At 35.2% G+C, this 19,585-nt stretch overlaps 4 protein-coding genes across 7 annotated transcripts; 3 read left to right on the forward strand and 1 right to left on the reverse strand.

Annotated features, from left to right (window-relative positions):
- Window positions 1–545: 545 nt before the first annotated feature.
- On the reverse strand, window positions 546–4,294 carry LOC105966772 (gamma-glutamyl hydrolase 2). The gene is made up of 10 exons (XM_012991356.2): window positions 3,962–4,294; window positions 2,918–3,004; window positions 2,543–2,632; window positions 2,191–2,285; window positions 1,745–1,805; window positions 1,484–1,573; window positions 1,297–1,359; window positions 1,039–1,127; window positions 799–891; window positions 546–718 (listed from the first exon to the last, which is right to left on the reverse strand). Exons 1-10 carry the CDS (start codon window positions 4,250–4,252, stop codon window positions 676–678), a joined length of 1,002 nt encoding a protein of 333 aa, XP_012846810.1. The 5' UTR covers window positions 4,253–4,294; the 3' UTR covers window positions 546–675.
- Window positions 4,295–5,545: 1,251 nt separating this feature from the next.
- LOC105966757 (uncharacterized) lies at window positions 5,546–7,806 on the forward strand. 2 transcript variants are annotated; one of them, XM_012991336.2, is made up of 3 exons: window positions 5,546–5,667; window positions 5,758–6,133; window positions 6,837–7,806. In XM_012991336.2, exons 1-3 carry the CDS (start codon window positions 5,614–5,616, stop codon window positions 7,397–7,399), a joined length of 993 nt encoding a protein of 330 aa, XP_012846790.1. In that variant the 5' UTR covers window positions 5,546–5,613; the 3' UTR covers window positions 7,400–7,806. The 2 variants fall into 2 exon arrangements, with proteins under 2 accessions (XP_012846790.1, XP_012846791.1); XM_012991337.2 differs by having other exon boundaries at window positions 6,840–7,806.
- A 299-nt stretch (window positions 7,807–8,105) lies between these two features.
- On the forward strand, window positions 8,106–10,370 carry LOC105966771 (craniofacial development protein). 2 transcript variants are annotated; one of them, XM_012991355.2, is made up of 4 exons: window positions 8,106–8,926; window positions 9,456–9,573; window positions 9,659–9,901; window positions 10,119–10,370. In XM_012991355.2, exons 1-3 carry the CDS (start codon window positions 8,253–8,255, stop codon window positions 9,887–9,889), a joined length of 1,023 nt encoding a protein of 340 aa, XP_012846809.1. In that variant the 5' UTR covers window positions 8,106–8,252; the 3' UTR covers window positions 9,890–9,901; window positions 10,119–10,370. The 2 variants fall into 2 exon arrangements, with proteins under 2 accessions (XP_012846809.1, XP_088668050.1); XM_088811924.1 differs by lacking the exon at window positions 10,119–10,370 and having other exon boundaries at window positions 9,659–10,094.
- Window positions 10,371–12,484: 2,114 nt separating this feature from the next.
- Window positions 12,485–15,499, forward strand: LOC105966768 (BES1/BZR1 homolog protein 4). 2 transcript variants are annotated; one of them, XM_012991350.2, is made up of 3 exons: window positions 12,485–12,943; window positions 14,466–15,214; window positions 15,307–15,499. In XM_012991350.2, exons 1-3 carry the CDS (start codon window positions 12,722–12,724, stop codon window positions 15,308–15,310), a joined length of 975 nt encoding a protein of 324 aa, XP_012846804.1. In that variant the 5' UTR covers window positions 12,485–12,721; the 3' UTR covers window positions 15,311–15,499. The 2 variants fall into 2 exon arrangements, with proteins under 2 accessions (XP_012846804.1, XP_088668062.1); XM_088811936.1 differs by lacking the exon at window positions 15,307–15,499 and having other exon boundaries at window positions 12,642–12,943; window positions 14,466–15,269.
- The last annotated feature ends 4,086 nt before the right edge of the window (window positions 15,500–19,585 follow it).

Raw genomic sequence — 19,585 nt, forward strand, 5'->3', positions numbered from 1 at the left:
AAAGCTAACTTTCAAATATTTTTGTTGTTTCCCTAATTACTTACACGATTTAATGAATATTGCAAATTGATAATTGATAGTAAAACTTATTTTGAATATGTCTGTACGATATAAAAAGAATTTATATATAATTAAAAACTTATTTATGTTTATATAGCATATTTATAAATATACCCCTATAATTTTAATATTTACACGTTTCCCTCAAACTTGTGTATCCCTATTTTGGGATATGCCGTTTTTCAGTATTACCGCTTCCATGTACATGCTTACGTAGATTATAATAGATCACATTAACTGTGAACTTAAGAAAAAAAAAAAAAAACAAATTAATTTATTTTGTTCTTTTTTTCCCCTCTTCTTTAATTTGTACCATCGTGATTCTACACTTGTAATTTCTCATCTTCCATCCACGAACAAAAATGTAATAACTGATCAAGATTTTCTTTTTCATTTTTGTAACATATAATTTTTTTTATATTTTTTTTTCTTTTTGCAACATTTATAATTTGAAACTCGATATAGAAAAAATGAAACATTTTCAATATTGATAATTCATATCCAATTACAACATATCATTTACAATCACATCTTCCCTGTCAAACATCTGTATCTATCTTATTATATACACACTACTTCAAAGTGCAGTGAAAACTTATCAATTTATACACATGATTAGCTGAAAATGTAAACCTGATCAAATGATTCGAATCCCCTCCTGCAAAAAAATAATGCTCGTATAACTTCTCGTCGGGTAACACATAATAAACATATATAGAAACGGCGTTCGAGAATTACCCAGCCTTTCCACAATAAGTGGGTTTATAATTATATATGAGTTTATCGAGCACTTCTCCGTTAGACGGCCTGTTCGAAGATTTTCGAGATTCCCTGGAAAAAAAAATACATATCAAAAGGAAAAATACATAATTAATAAATCATCGAAAAACAGATAATGTGGCACGAAAAAAAATATATCTAAACCGACATATAAAATGATGCAAGTAGTTATTTACATGAACAGGACTAAAATTTTACCTGACGAAAAAGTTGGCAGCATTTTGCGTCACTTGAATCGCTGATTCGGAGTGAGGAATACCAGGTAAGCCCCATTCATAAGCATTTTTCTGCAACGGAATAATTCATCAGAAAATTTGCAATTTCGAAACGTGAAAACCCATGTTGAAAATATGCACGGGTGTCGTTAGTTAATTTTTGGTGCAAGGATGAATGCACTAATTAACTAACTAATTGCTGTAATTTTTTTAATTCACATTTGACAATAATATATAATACCTCTGGATGCCACTGGAAACCAGTCACTGGGTATTTTCGGGCCTGAACGGTCGAAACATAAATCTGATATATATAAATTTTAATCGTTAGTAGGATGGCTATAGATACGGTCCTTTTTATGTCACAATTTGAAGATATATGTATATATATTTGTATATATACCACGGAGGTGCAATTTGTTCAGTACCTTACGGTTCTTGCATGTACTAGTCGTGACGATCTTGAAGAAATTAGATAGATTCTTGTTCTTATGAAACTTTTCTGGCGATATCCCATACTGTAAACATACACGAATGAGTAATGATATAAACATCTAACAAAATAACTGTCTGAAACCGGCAATTTTGATGAATTATTTAAGTGTTCGTCCAGGAAAAGAAGAAAACGTAACATGTCTAAAAACTGTCGATTGATGAATTAAATAACCTAAATTGAAAGAAATACTTGCTTGATGATGTTCCATTACAATGTTCTCTTTAGCCATCTTCTGCAGCAAATATGGCGGAAACCTGCAGGGAAAGTCGCAGTTTTTAATATATAATACCAATTGTTGACAGCATAATGTCGACACTTCGAAACGAAGCATTTCTCGAAACAACATATATAAAAATCTGTCGTCAGAAATATATATATATATATATATATATATATATATATATATATATATATATATATATATATATATATATATATATATATATATATATATATAATCAAGTTGATGCAAAATAAAATTCATATGATGTTTGTTTACGACGAGGTTAATCGAGTTTAGCATGCCAAAGTTGTCACTCAGGTGAAATGCGACACTAACACTAGACTGTCGTTTAGAAATGATTGAATAACAAGTAACAACAAATGAAGAGTTAAAATTTATCGTCGTGTGATAGTTACCTTTCAAAAGCAGTACCGTTTAGATTTATGTTCCTCGGGAACATCAACGTAGAAGGATAATCTATGGCAGAAAATTCCTCCAGGATGTTTTTGTCCTGTTATTGGAGGTAATGAAAGAACACAAATGCCGTAAGCCGACTAAATTAATATACGGACGAGACGAAATAAATCGTAAAGTATAAATCACATCATAGTTTGAGAAAGAACCTATACTAATAAAACCGATATACGCGTGTATGTATAAGAGAAACAAGTTTTAATATTATGATCCCACGATTAGACTCTCTTCTTCTTCTTCTTCATCGTTTCCCCGATTCCAAATTAGTAGCACGTTTTAAGACAAGTTACTTACCTTGGAAACAATCATGGCTAATAGCTCGAAACCTAAGCAGACGGCAAGCAAAGGGAAATGATCTCCACCATCATTCTTTTTTACAACATTCTGCACATATACATAAACAGATGTATCTGTAATAACTGCAGGATTTTATACAGAACAAAAATTTAATAGGTCAAAGCAAAAAACCAACATACACGATTCGTTAATTGCCGCTCCTTGTAAGAAAATTCAGCATTAATGAAAAATCATAGTATCATGATAAATAAAGACAAATACATAGAGATATACAGTAGATTGTTTAAACCTGTTCGGTTAGACAATTTGTCGAACACATAAGAGGCAAGTTTTTCAAATTTTCAACCATGGCGGCGCGTGCCACGTACGTACCTTGAAGATCGACTCGACGACCTCAAAGAAGTGACCCCTTTTAATCGAACCACCTGGAAACAGCACTCCATTAACCAAATTGAGCTTCTGTAGGAATAAAATTGACAAAATTATTTGTAAGAAAGATAACGATTTTCTCCACAAAACCTCTGTCTATGTCTCAAGCAGCTAATTCTTACAATTTTAGAAGCCAATCGGAGGATTTTTTGGGGGATTCAGGAAGGAGGAAAAAAAACGCAGCAGAAGAAAGGAAAAATAACGATGGGAAGAAATGTTTTCCGCGATATATGTTTGGCGCCGTTTTGTTTTATTCCTAACTAGGTGTTTTAAAATTGAGAAAATTACAGTTTTCCCCCCTCAAGGTTTCAATGGTTTCACATTTAGTCCTCCATGTTTCTAAAAAATATATGTAGTCCTTCACGTTTCAATAATTTAACACATTTGGTCATTTCCGTCAATTTACCGTTAATATGTTAGGTAAGGCATTAATGTACACATGCTTGATTCCGATAGTACAAGCGGAAAATTGACCGAAATGACTAAAAATATTAACTTTTTGAAATATAAGGAACCAAATGTGTTTTTCGTGAACATGGGCAACCAAATATAAAATCTGGGGAAACTTAAGGGATGAAAACTATATTTTTCTCGTTTAGAATTATACATAGAAGAGTATTTTTGATGCAATTAAAACAAATATTCTCGTTTTGAGGGAATTGTTGATGCATTTTTAAATGGTGCAAAATTTGTTATTTCAAGTTATTTGATGTCACTAATATGGAATTATATATATAGTTACTAGTTCATGGGAAAATTACTAAAAAGTCCTAATTAAAAAATTCTACATCCAAAGCATCCCAATTATTTTTTCTTTCTATCCAAAAAGTCCCACAAAGAAAATATTCATACTAAATATTCCTACTAGTCTTTGTTGAGAGATTAATAAAGAAATAATCCATACTTTCATGCACAATAGTTTGCAAATCAAATGAGAGATTAACTTGATTAATTAATTTAATTAAAAAAAAGTTGTCTCGTTATTACTTTGTTGAGAATCTCGGGCGGTTCGTTGTAAATAAGAGGAATGACCCTAGCTCCACCGGATTCAACGAATTTTACATAAGAGGCGGCGATATAAGATGCTTTTGTGGAGTTGTTCAGACGCCCAGAAGCCCCATCGCCAGGGTGGCTTATGATTCCGATGATAGGATGGTAGTTGAGCTTCATGCCCGACGGTGGAACCCTATGCGAAGGGTTCGTACAACAAGGTACGAGGGTCGGCTCCGCCGTGGACTGATTGCAAAATAGGAAGATGATCCAGAAATAATTCTTCATGTTAGATATTTATTTATATTTTTTTTGGATTGAAAATTAAATGAGGGTATGTGGGATTGCTCTATCATATCATTCTTAAATAAGGATGTATTGGATTGATGGGTATAATTACACATTTTATGACAAATGTATTTTATTGAAAATTTCCATTTTTTACTTGTGACAAACTAAAAAGATTCCCTTTTTAATAATAGTAAAAAAGATCTCCCTTTTCTCTCTTAGGATAAGAAATTGGTTGAAAATAGTCGATACACCATTAATTTTCATAAGAACATTTTTATTCAAACTACATTTTGATGTATGTCAATTAATATCCATGAAAAATTTGTCCACGTAAAATATAATAAAATTTTCATTAACTAAACTTCTTTTATTAAGTTTTGAATTTTATACTTGATTGCATAAAATTTGTATAAAATCTCTTATCAATTTAGTTAAATATTAAGATAAATTACACCCACACCCCTGAGATATGCTTAAATAATTTTAAGGTCCATTTGGTATCAATAATTATACTCACCCCCTGAAACATAGTTAGAAACTCTAATGTGATAATGCATTGGATACGTTATTCCGATAGAGTTCTAATGGGCTATTAGTATCAGGAAGTTGTGGAGACAACATAGAGTCAGGAGGTGACATGGGGCTCTCCCAACATTTTGCAGCTTTATGACCACGGGATGTGTTAGATCATCATCATCATCATCATCATCATCATCATCATCATCATCATCATCATCATCATCATCATCATCATCATCATCATCATCATCATCATCATCATCATCATCATCATCATCATCATCATCACTTGTTGAGGTTGGACTTATTTAAAAAAGTTGTGGGGGGATTTGAGGCTCGTTTTGTGGCGTCGCGGTTGAGAACTATATTCAAGAATTGATATCGAAATTGAATGAAAAATGTGAATCCATAGTAAATAAGGAGACTTTATTGTATAAATGTAAACTAAATAGATGGTGATCACATTAATGTACAGCTAGTATTTATAGTATTCTATGTGAATAGATTTGAATAATAATAATAATAATAATAATAATAATAATAATAATAATAATAATAATAAACAATATTATAAGTTATATAACTTGTTTAATTCCATTTAAGTGATAATTTAGCACTACACAGCATCAATATGGAACAAGGATGGGTGTAAAGGGAAACACGTGTCATGTTGCAATGTTGAGGGTGTGCAACGTGTCCACCTCTCCCTTATGCAGTTACTACGTAACTAGTTTCTCTTCGATCGGTAATACAACAAACACCTACTGTACATATATATTCCACCACCGTACCATATCCGTATCTCATTTCATAACAGAAGAGAAATAATAAAACAGTAAATGGGACAAGGCGAGGAAACAAAAACCAGAGAAGAACCCACTATCCAGATTCAGGCAAGTAATTGTTATTACATCAACTATATATACATAATTAATAAAAATGGAGTGAATATTGATTGTGAATTATATTAAATATATATACAGGAAAGAGGAGAGATATTCTTCTTCTACAGGCCGAAGGTAGGTAAGGAAGAGGCGCATGGGGCGGAAGATGTACAACGGCTGTACCTGGTTCTGCGGCCCGAATCGGGGTTCGAAGAAAAACAGGACGATCACTATGGCAAAGAAGGCGTTAGTAAGAGGAGTGCTTCTGAAGATGAAGAAGACGACGATGGTGCTAAAGAAGGTGGCGGCGCTGGCTGTCAGAAAGTAGACATCGTCGAGAAACAACCGCTGCTCAGGCTTATTGTAATGGGGCGCAAGAGCCTCCCGCAGCCTGCGAAGAAGAGCACGCCGTATTGGGGTTTTGTTGAGATGGTCACCACCCAAATCCAACACCTTAAAGCAGCTCTACAAGGAGGTATGTATATTGCATATATATATATATATATATATATATATATATATATTATATATATATATGGGAGTTAGTTAGATACGAGGCCGGTTGATTTAATTTGAATCGCAAATTTAATTAAATAATTATCCATAAAGTACACATTTCAAATCCAATAACGAGGTGTAGCATCTGATTTCTATATATTAATTAGTATAGGAGGGAGTATAATAATTTTTTTAGAGTATGCAAACTAATTTGATTAGTAAGAATTAGTTATAAATTTTTGGGTGTGCATTAAATTCTGATTTAGTTCATGTTAAACGTTTCGATATTATAAGTTAATTTTGGACCTAGCTAATTCATGTTAGGTGTTCTAATGACCTATATTAAGAATATTTGTATCTTGATAGAATACTATCTAGTTTTTAATATTTACAATATATTTATGCCTAGTTGATTTACTTTGAAAAAATAATATCCGAATTATCTGAAATAGTAGTCCAACCCAATATTTTAATAGGACATCGATAATGAATCTCCGTATTAAAATGTCGGTAATAGTAATGGTACGAATGGATTGGTATAACGGACCCAAACCCCCCAATGAGTATATGTGTATATATATGCAGCTTGAAATTGATTTCTTGTAGTACTACTTATATTTTCAATTCCACTTCAATATTTTGCGATTTTTTTGATTTATATATTTATACATATAAAACAGAAGAATACGAGACAAGAACAAGAGGTCACAGACACCTTCCCGATTCGAGGGCTGTAGGAGAAGGAGTGTACCGTATCCTAAGGCACACCGGGAAAAAAGGGATGCACACGCATTTGATTTACAAGCTGAAATTCCCCGCTGAAGAAAAAGTACGTCACGGCGAAGAGGACGACGAGTCGTCATCGTCGCCGCAGGAGGCGTTGAACATAGCACAAGAAGCTTCCTTCATTATCCAGATAAAGAGTCCGGATCAGCACAAGTCAACCGCGGGTCGATTAAGAGGACTAGACAATAAGAGGAAGGCTGCCTTCCCTGCCCACTTGCAGGGGCTATTCGGGCACCAACGCTATCACCCGGCTGACCCGCCCGATTTCCTCAACTACGAAGGCTGCGAGTTTCTGCTGATATCCGCCTCTGATGACATTGAACAAGAGTTGGGACTCGATTTGAAGACGGAGCATGAAGAAGAGTACGCGCAATGCTCGGACCTTCTAGAAACATTTGGGGATGATGTTGCTTCTGATGTTTTCACCCGCCCGTTGTTCGAAGCCACTTGGGCTTGACCACTAATCACTATACTCGATCTTGCCATGATCGATATAAGGAAATACTTGCATATTTCCCATGGATGGTGGGGATTTTGTTTTTGTTTTTGAATGCAAGGGTCGGATGGTCTTTAGTTCTTTCTTTTCCATAACTTATAATATATTCGGATATATAATACGGGTTTATTGCATTTAGCATCCTTGTGTTTACTCTGTTCGTTATGGTTTTTCAATTTTGGTTTGATGATCGATGATGATGATCGTTGCATAGTAACCATCACAATTAAACTATCGTTGCTCTACAATGGACAATCAGTATGATCGTCCTGGTTCGTAACTTCCGTTAATATTATGTTGACGGGATGATAAAATGTAATTAGTGAAAGGATCGGGATAGCTTGGTATTCAGTTTCCGAATTGAAGAATGGTGTAAAGAGATTATCTATAATGTTGGTGTACTTCTCCCGTATGCTTCGTTCAAATACCCCTAGTCGGTCCTCTGCTTGATGAATTGACCATCGACTGCAACTCTATTCACTTAGAATTGACATTTAGTTAGGGGTGCCAGTACACCGACTGAACCGAACCGAACCGAAATTTCAGTTTAACGAAATTCCCGGAAACAGTTCGGTACGGTATTATCGTTCGTAATTTTATTTAGTCAATAGTGAGAAACAATAAGCGCTACTACCATTAAGCAAAGTCGTTATTTCTTACTCCAACTAACTTATTTTGCGCTTTTTGCATCTTTTTCCAAGAACTCCAATCAACGCCCCCCCTGCCCTAAACCCCCAAATCCCAAACCAATTGATTTGCACTGAAAATCTGCAACACCACGCTCCGGCCACCGCCATTTTCTCAAAACCCTTAAATGATTCTGCTCGAAACCCTCCGTCGCCGCCATCTCCGCGCCGCCCTTCCCTCGATTTCATACGATTCCTCCGATTTTTTATTTTTTTCTTCAATTTCACGGAGACACTTCTCTCTCGCGGCTCTATTCGCGAATATCCCCGACGAAAAACCGACCCAGCAGCGCAGCGAGCCGTTGAGTGCTTTCTACAAAGGAGCCGTTGGGATCAACGAAAGGATCGAGGACACTGGTATCGAGGCAGAAATTAACGGCGGGAAAAATGCAATTTTGAAGGAGAAATTGAAAAAATTGGAGGAGCAAGTAAGGGTTTTGAAAAAAAATAGGGGTGAAACTGAAAAGGGAAAATCGTTGAAGCCACTCTCTGAGAAAAGAGACTCAGTTGTAGGAAAGGAGCCGAGTGGAGTTTTGGTGGCGTTGTTTACTGATAAGAAGACGAAGAAACCGAAACCGTTGAAGCCGATTGATTTCGGGAACGAGGATCCGATGGTTCACAAAGAGCTCTCTTCTGATATGCGAGTGCTCGCCTGCCATTTGTATAAGAACAAGTATTTGCTGGATGCGAGTTTCATGCCCAAAGGCAAACTTGATCTGACTTGCTTCGAGACGAGTTTCGCCCGTGATTTTTTGAAGTTTGCAGCTGTCAAATTTGGGAAAGATCATCAGGAGATTGCCAAGTAAGGATAACAATCGTAACGTATGTTTTGTTTTGAAGTTCAGCGAATTGTTTATTCGAATGATTAGTGCCTTAGCAATTGCGTTAATGTAGCAATATTGCATTCACTTTGCGTCGTTTCGTAATGAGTAATTGAAGAAGCATGTTAGACATAGAATGCGTAAGTTAATTCAGCTTGATACGCTTAACGATTAAGAATTGTGTGTGAAGGTAAGCGAAATTGCTGTGAGAGGCAAAGTTGCTTATTAGAGCTTATAATTTCCATGGCTTACATGTAGAAAGAGAGCAATCGATAGAGAAAATAAGTTGACTTATTGTTCCTGATTTAAAGAAAATAATCATTGATATGGCATGTCACAGAAAGTTCTCGTTTTTTCCCCGTCTTGTTGTCTAAACCACATGATTAAAGACAATGATTGTTGTTTTGTCTGCTTTGAAGTTGTTTCATCGCCGTAATTTAATCGAGAAAACTCGACTCGACATGTTAAAAAGGGTGTAGTTTAGTTTAACTAAATTTATGATTACGACAGATGGTTATCGGCTAGTGATCTGAAAAATGTAGCCCTTTTTGGGTGTCCGTCTCTTGGTCAGAAGACTGTGCGGGCAGCTAAGCATATGCGCGAATTCTTTGGAATTGAGGAAAATAAGGCATGTTTTCTCAACAAGTTAAATGCTTGCCCTCAAATAAGAACTTACTTAACGAGCTTCGATAATTACATTTCTTGAATTTCAGGTTTGCCAAAAGTGCCCTCTGAGAAGTTCTTGCAAACATGCAAATGCGAAAAGTAAGAAAGATTCGACCAATTTAAACTTGGCTTGTGTGACGAGGGTTCTCGTCATGTATGCTATGGAATCCGTTCCTCAACAGCTGGTAGTGCCTGAAGAAGTCAACACTTCCGTTAGTCGATTATTGAATGAGATTGTAAATCTTAGCCAAACTGTACCCTTGCTTTGTCGATTATAACATATCCATCAGGTATTGTTTTAGTTTCAGGTTTTTATTATTTGTGCCACACTCGTGAAAAATAGAATTACGAAGAAGCTTCTATCTAATGGTATAATTCTCAAATGAAGCGGAGGATTCAAATCCGTAACAATAAATTTATTGAGATTGCTTGGATGAATTCATTTTATCTCATTTTCTAGTTAAATTTGGAGTCATTAATAAATTCGTCCTATTTTATTTGTTGTAGGGGTCAATCCAAGCTAGGGTTGTAAATGAACTGAGTTGAGCCGAACCGAACGCATATATGAATTTTATAGAGCGTTTTAGAAGTTAAGTTTGGGATTGGTTTTACATTTTGTATGTAATTTACGAACGAGTTTCGTAGCATATTGGACGAAGATATGTGTTAAAAACTTTGGTTTGTTATGGTAATGATCCGAGCTCAACCGAACCTTTAATGATCGATCTCGAATCGAGTAGTTTAATGGATTCATTTACATATTTGTTTGTTGGGATGGAATGAAAAAGCCCCTTGCTTGACCAGTTCAATGCCCTGGACCACTTCAAAAAAGAGTTTTTTTTATCCTTTTACTACATGTGTGAAAATTTGAGGGTGATTTTGGACAAGCACATGGGCCAATGTGGGGTCTGAATAACCCTATTATTATTATTATTAATTTAGGGTAAATTACAACCAGCCATGATGCACGGTCAATTTACAAAAAACCCCTCTTGTTTAGATAATCACATCTAATTCCTTTAACTATGATTTTTTCTTACACATTCATCCTTAAGGCGTCAAATTCAATATAATCATCTATATTTCGTGGAATGAGCCCTAGTTTGTACTCGTTTTGTGTAATAATACAGTTTCTGATGCACCACAATCTGATATATACAAGCCAAAAAACATATATTATGATCTTCTTACTTCAAAATATGGAATTCGAATGGGATAAAACTGGTACAAAAGTGATAATATTCTATATAATCTCAAAGATTTCACTAATCTTAAAACTGCTAGAGTGGTCGTATAAGAAAAATTGTAGTTGAAGGGTGTTGTAATTAACCAAACAAAAGGGGGTTTTCGTAATTTCACAGTACGTGATTGTAAATTTACCCTTACTATTAATTTATTATTCACCTACGTCGTACCGTAGTAATTATATTATATGACGTGGCATGTGGCCCTACCACTCAGAAAGAAAGATAGTGCAACCTCCTCCCGCAGTACTCCACCGGCGGAGCAGTCCAGAGAGCGGTGGTCCTCCGCCACGTGACGGCGGCTGGGGAGAGGTGGGGTACTGCTGCCTGCGTCACGTGAAGTCAGCATAGTCACGCGTCCGGCACGTGGACCCCAGTATCCCACTTACTTCTGTCTACCCTCCAACGTGCATGGTTTTACCTTTTTCTTTTCTGCATTAAAGGAAATAAAAAATTAAAAAAGTCCATTTCATGCCCAAAATGCCCTTTGATTCGTGATTATTACGGCTTGATTTCTTTAGGCCACTTTTTGGTGATTAGAGTCTAAAAAGGTTTTAATGAACCCTACAAATATCCTCTTTTGTCTTGTTGTTATATTTTTTCGGTGAAAAATGGCTTTAAACTCCAAATTAATTTTTTTTTCATTTATATATTCATAAAGTATGGCATAGAGATCAAAGTCAAAAGAACATATATCTTCTATCCAAAAAAAAAAAAAAAATAGAACATAAATCAATAAAAGAAGATATAGTTTTTTTTTTGATAATTAAAGAAGATATAGTTTATTGCATTGAGTATCCTTATATTATATGAAACTGTCAATAAAAAAGTTGTTTCTTATTGTAATTATATGTACATATAATATGTCTAAAATGTATATAGATTCATACACTTAACTTACATCAACTCAAAAAACTCTTTTATAATTTGCTACTCTTTCTCATATTATATTAGTACACCAATTTTTTTACGAACTCCAGCACTGATTGTTTATATTTTAACATATCACTATAAAAATTCACTTTTCACATTACTACTCAATTCAACATAATTTTTTATATATATATATATATATATATATATATATATATATATATATATATATATATATTAATCCTTATTAATTCCAACTTTTGTTATATAACTAGTTGCCACATTTCAAAATAATACACCCAAGTTAATTATTTCCGTATTTTAATTAATTAATTTGATTTTTCTGAGAACTTATACAATTGTACAATCGTGTAATCGTTATCCGATTTTATGTCCAAAATGATTTTGCCATTTCACTTTTTAGTATGTCAAATTTGACTAGCCTAATATGAAATATGACAATTGTATTCTAACAAAGCACATTTGCGAAGCCTATTTTTTCTTAAAAAATTGTGAAATCTTGCGTATAGTACAATCATTGGAGATGCTCTTATATAATAAGATACAATGTGATCGATGTTATTAGCACCCAATCTCTAACAAAGATGTAAATATACATATAGTTAAATAAATAAATAAATAAAAATAATTATGGTTTTATTATTGATAAATATAAAGATGTAAATAAATTATGCACCCCCATAGAAAAAAAGTGAACTAGTCAATAAAGGCATAAAGCTATTCACATGAGCAGTTAGTCCTACTACCTATACTACACCGTAGCCCCCCTGCACTGCAGCAGCAGCAGCAGCAGCTCTTCATAAATTAATCATCATTATTTTTTTTATGCTTCTTTCATTCCGTTAATTCCGGATTTTCCCCCACCCCTAATCCTCCGCACTGTACATCAATGGCGGACTGACTGAGCATATATATATCTTCCCTCTCGTTCCAATTGTTTTATATATATATATATATTTAATTACAAGGAGGATGACAGGGGGTGGTGCGGCGCGGATGCCGTCGTGGAAGGAGAGGGAGAACAACAAGCGTCGCGAGCGGCGCCGGAGGGCCATCGCCGCCAAGATATTCGCCGGCCTCCGCCTCTACGGCAACTACAAGCTCCCCAAGCACTGCGACAACAATGAGGTTCTCAAGGCTCTCTGCGACGAGGCTGGCTGGACCGTCGAGCACGACGGCACCACCTACCGCAAGGTATAATTTGCCTCCTCTATTTTTTCCGGCGATCGAATTGTTGTAATTTTTGCCCTAGCTTTTACTCGGATTATCAATTGCAACGGTGGCTGTTACGTACTGTTCATTATTATTCATGTGAAGCAAAATTAGCTTGGAAAAGTAATTCTATTGTTTCTGACCATTGATTGGGGATTTGCTGAAGCTAAACAATTAATTTGAGGATTTCTTCCATTGTTTTATTTATTTATTTGAATTTTATCTTCCTTGATTTCCTCCTTTAATTGAGCCCTAATTTACGAAGATTGAAGATCATCGACAATCCCAATGGTGCCCCTGGCGAAAATCTTGTGGGATTTTGCATTTAAGGCCTTGGAGTTTGGAAAAAATTCCCAATTGGCATATCTGGAAAAATGTGTACTTTTTCCAGCACTTCTTCTTGTTATTTTTGACAGGTTTTAGATTTGTTGGGAGCATCTTTTCTGTTGAGGGGTTTACTTTTTTGGCCCCTTTATTCAGTCTTTTGTCCAGTTATCACCCCAACTGAGTCCCACTACCTATAATAATTTTTTTACACTTCTCGTGAAACTTTTCTTGAATTTCTGGTTTTCACTTTTGCTTTTTTCCATTTTTCCTGTTTGCTCTTATGAAAGCAGAGTAGGGTATAGTTTCTTTGGGGGGTGGGGTGGGGTGGGTCCCTTTGTCAGCTTTCATCATAAAACAACCCATCATCACTCAATGGCTTAGAAGTTGGCCTCCTTTTGAATCACTGACCATTCCACATGATTGTTAGTAATGCAACAAGTAGCATTGGATGCTGGGAAATAATTAACTTCTTTGTCTATGAATCGAAAATATCATACTAAAATGAATGCAAATTTGATTTTTAAACGGGTCGACAGACGAGTATCGGAGATATTTGGTTGCAATTATTTCGTTTGCTTTTTACTACTACGGCCATCCCCAACTTAAAAAGTTCTGCTGATAAGTGTTAACCAGTTAGCGTGCTTAAGTTTGAGTTCGATTCTAAATCTAGTTTGACGTTTATGTGTTTCTACGAGGTCAACGTTCAAGTGACGGTAGTATTAAATAACGTAAAAATAGCCTTAATGTTTAGAAGCTACGAATCTACGAACAAGAGCTATTACGCTTTATCAGTAAATTTGAAATCAAGAATTAGGGATAAACGAAGTATTATAAGGGTGCAATGGCTTGGGTGTACATGCTTAAGTACTTAGATCATAGTATTGTGTTTGTGTAAGTTAGCTATTTGGCTTGGGGCTTAAGGCTTAAGAAGGAAAAATTTATAAGCATATAATGCAGCAACTTTCTGTATTCGAGTTTAAGGCTTAAGAAGGAAAACTTCTTCTGATCAAGTTTTTGTATTCGATTTCGGATGCTCGTATAACTCCTATGCCGTGTTGTCGTTCTGTATGTCAAAGATTTGGATGTGATGTGAGAATTCAAGAATGTCGATTTGGAACATACATGCTTTGCAGTTTGCACACGTTTCAATGTACTTAATTTTCTTCCGGTTCCACAGGGATGCAGGCCAGTCGAGAACATGGATACAATGGAAACTTCGTACAATCCAAGCACGCACACTTCCTACAATCCAAGCCCACACACTTCATACAATCCAAGCCCACACACTTCATACAATCCAAGCCCAGCTTCTTCCTCGTTTCCGAGCCCAGTTTCTTCCATTTATGCCCCTAGCATAATCGCAGACGGTAATTCCCTAATCCCGTGGCTCAGAAACCTCTCGTCTTCATCTTCTTCAGCCACGTCGTCATCAAAATTCGTGCACCATCACTACATGCACAACAGCGGCACCGTCAGTGCTCCTGTAACCCCTCCTCTAAGCAGCTCCCCAACCGCCCGAGACCTTCTAATCAACGCCGACCGGGCTAATTCCTTTGCCCGCCCGTTTCTTCCCTTGTCCACACCTCCAAGCCCCGCCCGCCACACCACCCTACCCGCAAGACCCTACCCGTACCCGATTCAGAGCGGCCCAACCTCTCCGACATTCAGCCTCGTTTCTTCGAACCCATTTGGATTCAGAGTGGAGGATTTGAGCCGAAGTGGGTCCCTCATGTGCACTCCAGGGCAGAGTGGCACGTGCTCGCCTGTTATTGGTGCATCGGATATTCCAATGGCTGAAGTGATTCCGAACGAATTTGCATTTGGGAGCAACACGAAAGGTCTTGTGAAGGCCTGGGAAGGAGAGAGAATTCACGAGGTATGTGGTTCGGACGAGCTTGAGCTCACTCTTGGAACCTCGAAAACCAGGTAATAATTGTTTTTTTGGCTCCGAAATCTCTGAATTAAATGGATGATTAGGACAGTGGATATTAAAAGGACTTGAGCAATGTTTATTGCAGGTAATGATTGACTGTTTGTTAGTCCGAGGAAGATTTGCCACTCTGTTGTTATACAAGTTTGAGGCCACAACTGAACACATCATTTTTAGTTGTATTTTAAGGTGTGATAATAACCCATGGTTTCAGTTGATTTTGAAACCTTTTAATGTCGATGAACACCTTGCAATGCATGCGCATGAAAACAGTTTGCACCTATATATATATATATATATATATATATAGATATATATATATATATATCCTAATAACCAATATATGTATTCTCTAAATACAAATTATTTTCCCTAAAATCAAGAGTATTTAATATATATTTTTTTAATTGGTGTGCATTAACCTTATAAAGATCGACTTTGATGTTGCAAGAAATATTAGGAGAATTAGCCACCTTATGGACATGAACCATTATATATAATTTTATATTATATATTAGGGGAAAAAGCGAAGGCGCTCGATTTTTTTTTTGTCATTATATTTATTCTTATTATTAAAAAATCAAATTATTTTATTAATGAGCCAATTTTTTTTAAATTCAAGACGAGCTTGAGTTCAAACTCGAGTTAACCGAAGCTCATGCGAGTTAGAGCTCGAGCCTTCCAAAATAGTCCTCACCCCAAACTCTTTTTTTTTTTTTTTTTTTTTTTTTTTTTTTAATTAATCCTTTTTTGGCCGAAAAAAAAGATTTTATTGCACTACTGCAAAGTGCAAAGATGATATTAATGTACATGTCTCGACTCTCATTGGCCCAAAAAAAGATTTTACATGTTATTATTTTGTATTTCTTGATTACAAATAGATATTTAAACAAATACAAATACACGGAATGACTTTCCTTGTAGAACACAAAGAACTCACAAGGTAATTACCCTATTACAACTCAAATTCAACCGATACACCGCCTCACCCCTCTCTCTATATATATACGGTATATATATAGAGAGAGGGGTGAGGCGGTGTATCGGTTGAATTTGAGTTGTAATAGGGTAATTACCTTGTGAGTTCTTTGTGTTCTACAAGGAAAGTCATTCCGTGTATTTGTATTTGTTTAAATATCTATTTAGCATTATATAACACACATAATACACCTTTTTCTATTAGAAACAAACAAAAAAACACATCGAAATAAATCAATCAAACATACGCCATGTCATCTCTCTGCAAGCACCAGCCAAATCTCCAATTTCAACATTCAACGCCGCCGACGACGGCGACTCAGCGGCGGTTCCGGCGTGGAGACCTGGTGGAAGTGGCGAGCGTGGAGGAAGGGTTTGTGGGATCGTACTACGAGGCAACAATCGTGACGGACCTTGTGATGATGAACGAGTACATCGTACAGTACAAAACCCTCCTTAAGGAAGATCTATCTGGGCCCCTGAGGGAGGTGGCCACCGCCGCCGAAGTCCGCCCAAGACCGCCAAAGATCCCGCCGCCGGCGAACGAGTTCCGACTGTACGATGTGGTGGATGCATTCGACAATGACGGGTGGTGGGCCGGAAAGATTACGGGTCGAACCGGGGATGGTCGGTACTACGTCTTCTTTGAGACTACCGGCGACGAGCTTCCTTACCCGAAAGATACGCTCCGTGTTCATCAAGATTGGGTCAACGGGAATTGGGTTTCTTGATTTCGTTTCTTTATTATTTTATTATTTTTTATCTTCTTTTGTTTATTGTAATCCGATATAATATCTAATTTCTTGTTTAATTGTTCTATCTTCTTTTGTTTATTATAAACAGATGTATCATCTAATTTCTAGTGATTTGTGTAGTATTAATCAAGTTTCTGTGTTATATAGAAATTAGTATTTTCTTTTCTCGTGCGATTCACCAACTTTTTAAAACGAACAATATTTAAATATATAATAATAACTAGGTTTTGTTTATGGGTTTAATAATTCATTTGATACTGTTATTGGAATTGCTCTTAAGGTGTAATTTAGGGTAAAATTAGATCATTTTTAAGTATTTTTGTAAATGAGAGAAATAGGGTTCACTGTAAGAGCAACTTTAGTGGGAGTATCAAATGAATTATCAAACTCATAAACCACCTTTTTGATCTCTCAAAATTAAAAATTTCTACTTCAATGAGAGTATTAAAATGGGTAACTATTTTGATATTCTACCTCTTTGCATGTAAAAATACATCTTGGAAATTGAGTTACCAAAAAAATAACCACCTAAGCATTCAATCACAAAATGACACGTATCAATTACAAATAAACCACTAAAAAACTTCCAATTAATTATTAATTTTGATAACCATGGTTGGAGTAGATAAACTATAAATGTATATTAATATATTATCTTAATTATCAAATGAGGATTTGATAATTCAATTTTGATGTTTTGCATTGGAGTTGCTCTAAGGGGTTTCAAAATATTGAAATTAGAGGTGTGAACGAGTCGAGCTCGAGCTCGAGCCCAAGCTCATATATATATATATATTAAAAATTATTTTCAAAAAAATTACAAAATAAATAATAAATTATAATTATAATTTTATATTTTATTTTTATTTATTCATACAATATTTTATATTATTATACATTATTTAAATAAAAAATAATATATAAAAAATAATCATAAATAAGACTCGCCAGCCGGCTTGGAAACTCATGAACAACTAAAAACTGACTCGAATTCGGCTTGTCAGAAAGCTCGAGCTCGAAAAACTCGAATCCGAAATCGGGCTTTTTTCTACCCCTAATTGAAATCACACGTTTCTTTTGTAAATTGCCGTATCTAGTTTTCTTTTTGTGCACCAGCGAAAAACTATATTTCATATGGTTAATCAACGTATTAAGCGAGTAAGCGACGGTTTGTAAAGGAATTTTAGACGTACGTGCGAAATTGTGCACAACCGCACATATTATTGTTTTGCAAGATCAATGTCATTTGATTATTTTTATTAATCCAATCAAAGATTCTTTGCACATCAACACATGTATATATATTGCACAAAGTGTTTTAATTTCTCGAATTCCAACAACTTTGAAGCTCAAAACATAGACCAAAACATCCACCAAACACATATTCTAAACGTCATCATTCATCAACACATGAACTAATTAATAATTTAGTTGCATTAATTAAGAATACATCTTCCTAAAAAATATCTGATCACGTGCTAGATAGCCTTATCGTGAAATAGTTGAGAGAATTGTAACAGCTGGATTATTTGGGTAAACAAATAATGTACCTTAAGTTAATGAATTAAGTTCTATTTATAGTTTCTTGATTTGGTCGATATCAATTTATTGAATCCAAACTTTATTTGAAGGTGATTGGGCTTTTGTAGTAATAATCTATATATATATATATATATATATATATATATATATATATATATATATATATATATATATATATGAAAAAAGTTGCTTATGTTGATTTAATCTAAAAAAAAAAATTACAAAACAAGAAATTGACCATTAATCTGATATACCTTTACATAGGCAAGCAAGAAATCTACTAAACCAATTATATTTAGCTCTTTTCACATTTTCCGACGGTTTCTCGCCGGAGCAAAAGCTGACAGGCGGTGATGATGATGCCAAATAAGCTCTTCTCGGAACTAGCGGAGACCACAGCCCGCTTTGCTCGTAATCGAAGTCGAATTCTTTAGCATCAAAGTATTTTCCGACGAGCCTGTCTGATAAAGTTCTTGACACCAGTTGAACGGACCGCCGTGGGCTGCCGCCGCCAGAGGAGGAGGATGTTTCAGATGATGTTCTTGGTCGTAATTGCTTTTCCGACATGGCACGTGTATCGTGATTAGTCGTCGAGATGTAATTTTTCAAGAGAAATGTTTTTTTGGAGTAAGCATAGATAAACCCTTTTTCTTCTTGGGGCTCCTTGAATTTCAAAGACAGTTGAAAAGGAATGAATTTTTTGGCCACTTGTGTATGTTTGTTTGTATGTAAACATCGATATATAATATATATACATATTTATATATATGTATATATATTATATTATACATATACTTTGCTTTAGTAATTGGTAACCACCCACTAAATTACACACATATACTAATCCGTGTCTTCTACGCATATTTTTGACATGATTAAGAAACTATTATTAGAGGAAAATTTTAATAAAAGTCACTAATCATAAGAACTATATTTAGACCCTTCTTTATTTATTTTTGTTCTTCCCTAAATGTAAAATAGAAATATGGAATACGACATGCATAATTTGATCGTTGGTAGTTCAATTGACGGGTTGTGGTACTTCAATTTATTTTGTGTTTCGGAGTCTGTGTTTTTTGCCGATAACTTCTA

This window comes from Erythranthe guttata, chromosome 13, assembly GCF_056151865.1.
Source record: "Erythranthe guttata isolate IM_541 chromosome 13, IM_541, whole genome shotgun sequence".
Classification (NCBI taxonomy): domain Eukaryota; kingdom Viridiplantae; phylum Streptophyta; class Magnoliopsida; order Lamiales; family Phrymaceae; genus Erythranthe; species Erythranthe guttata.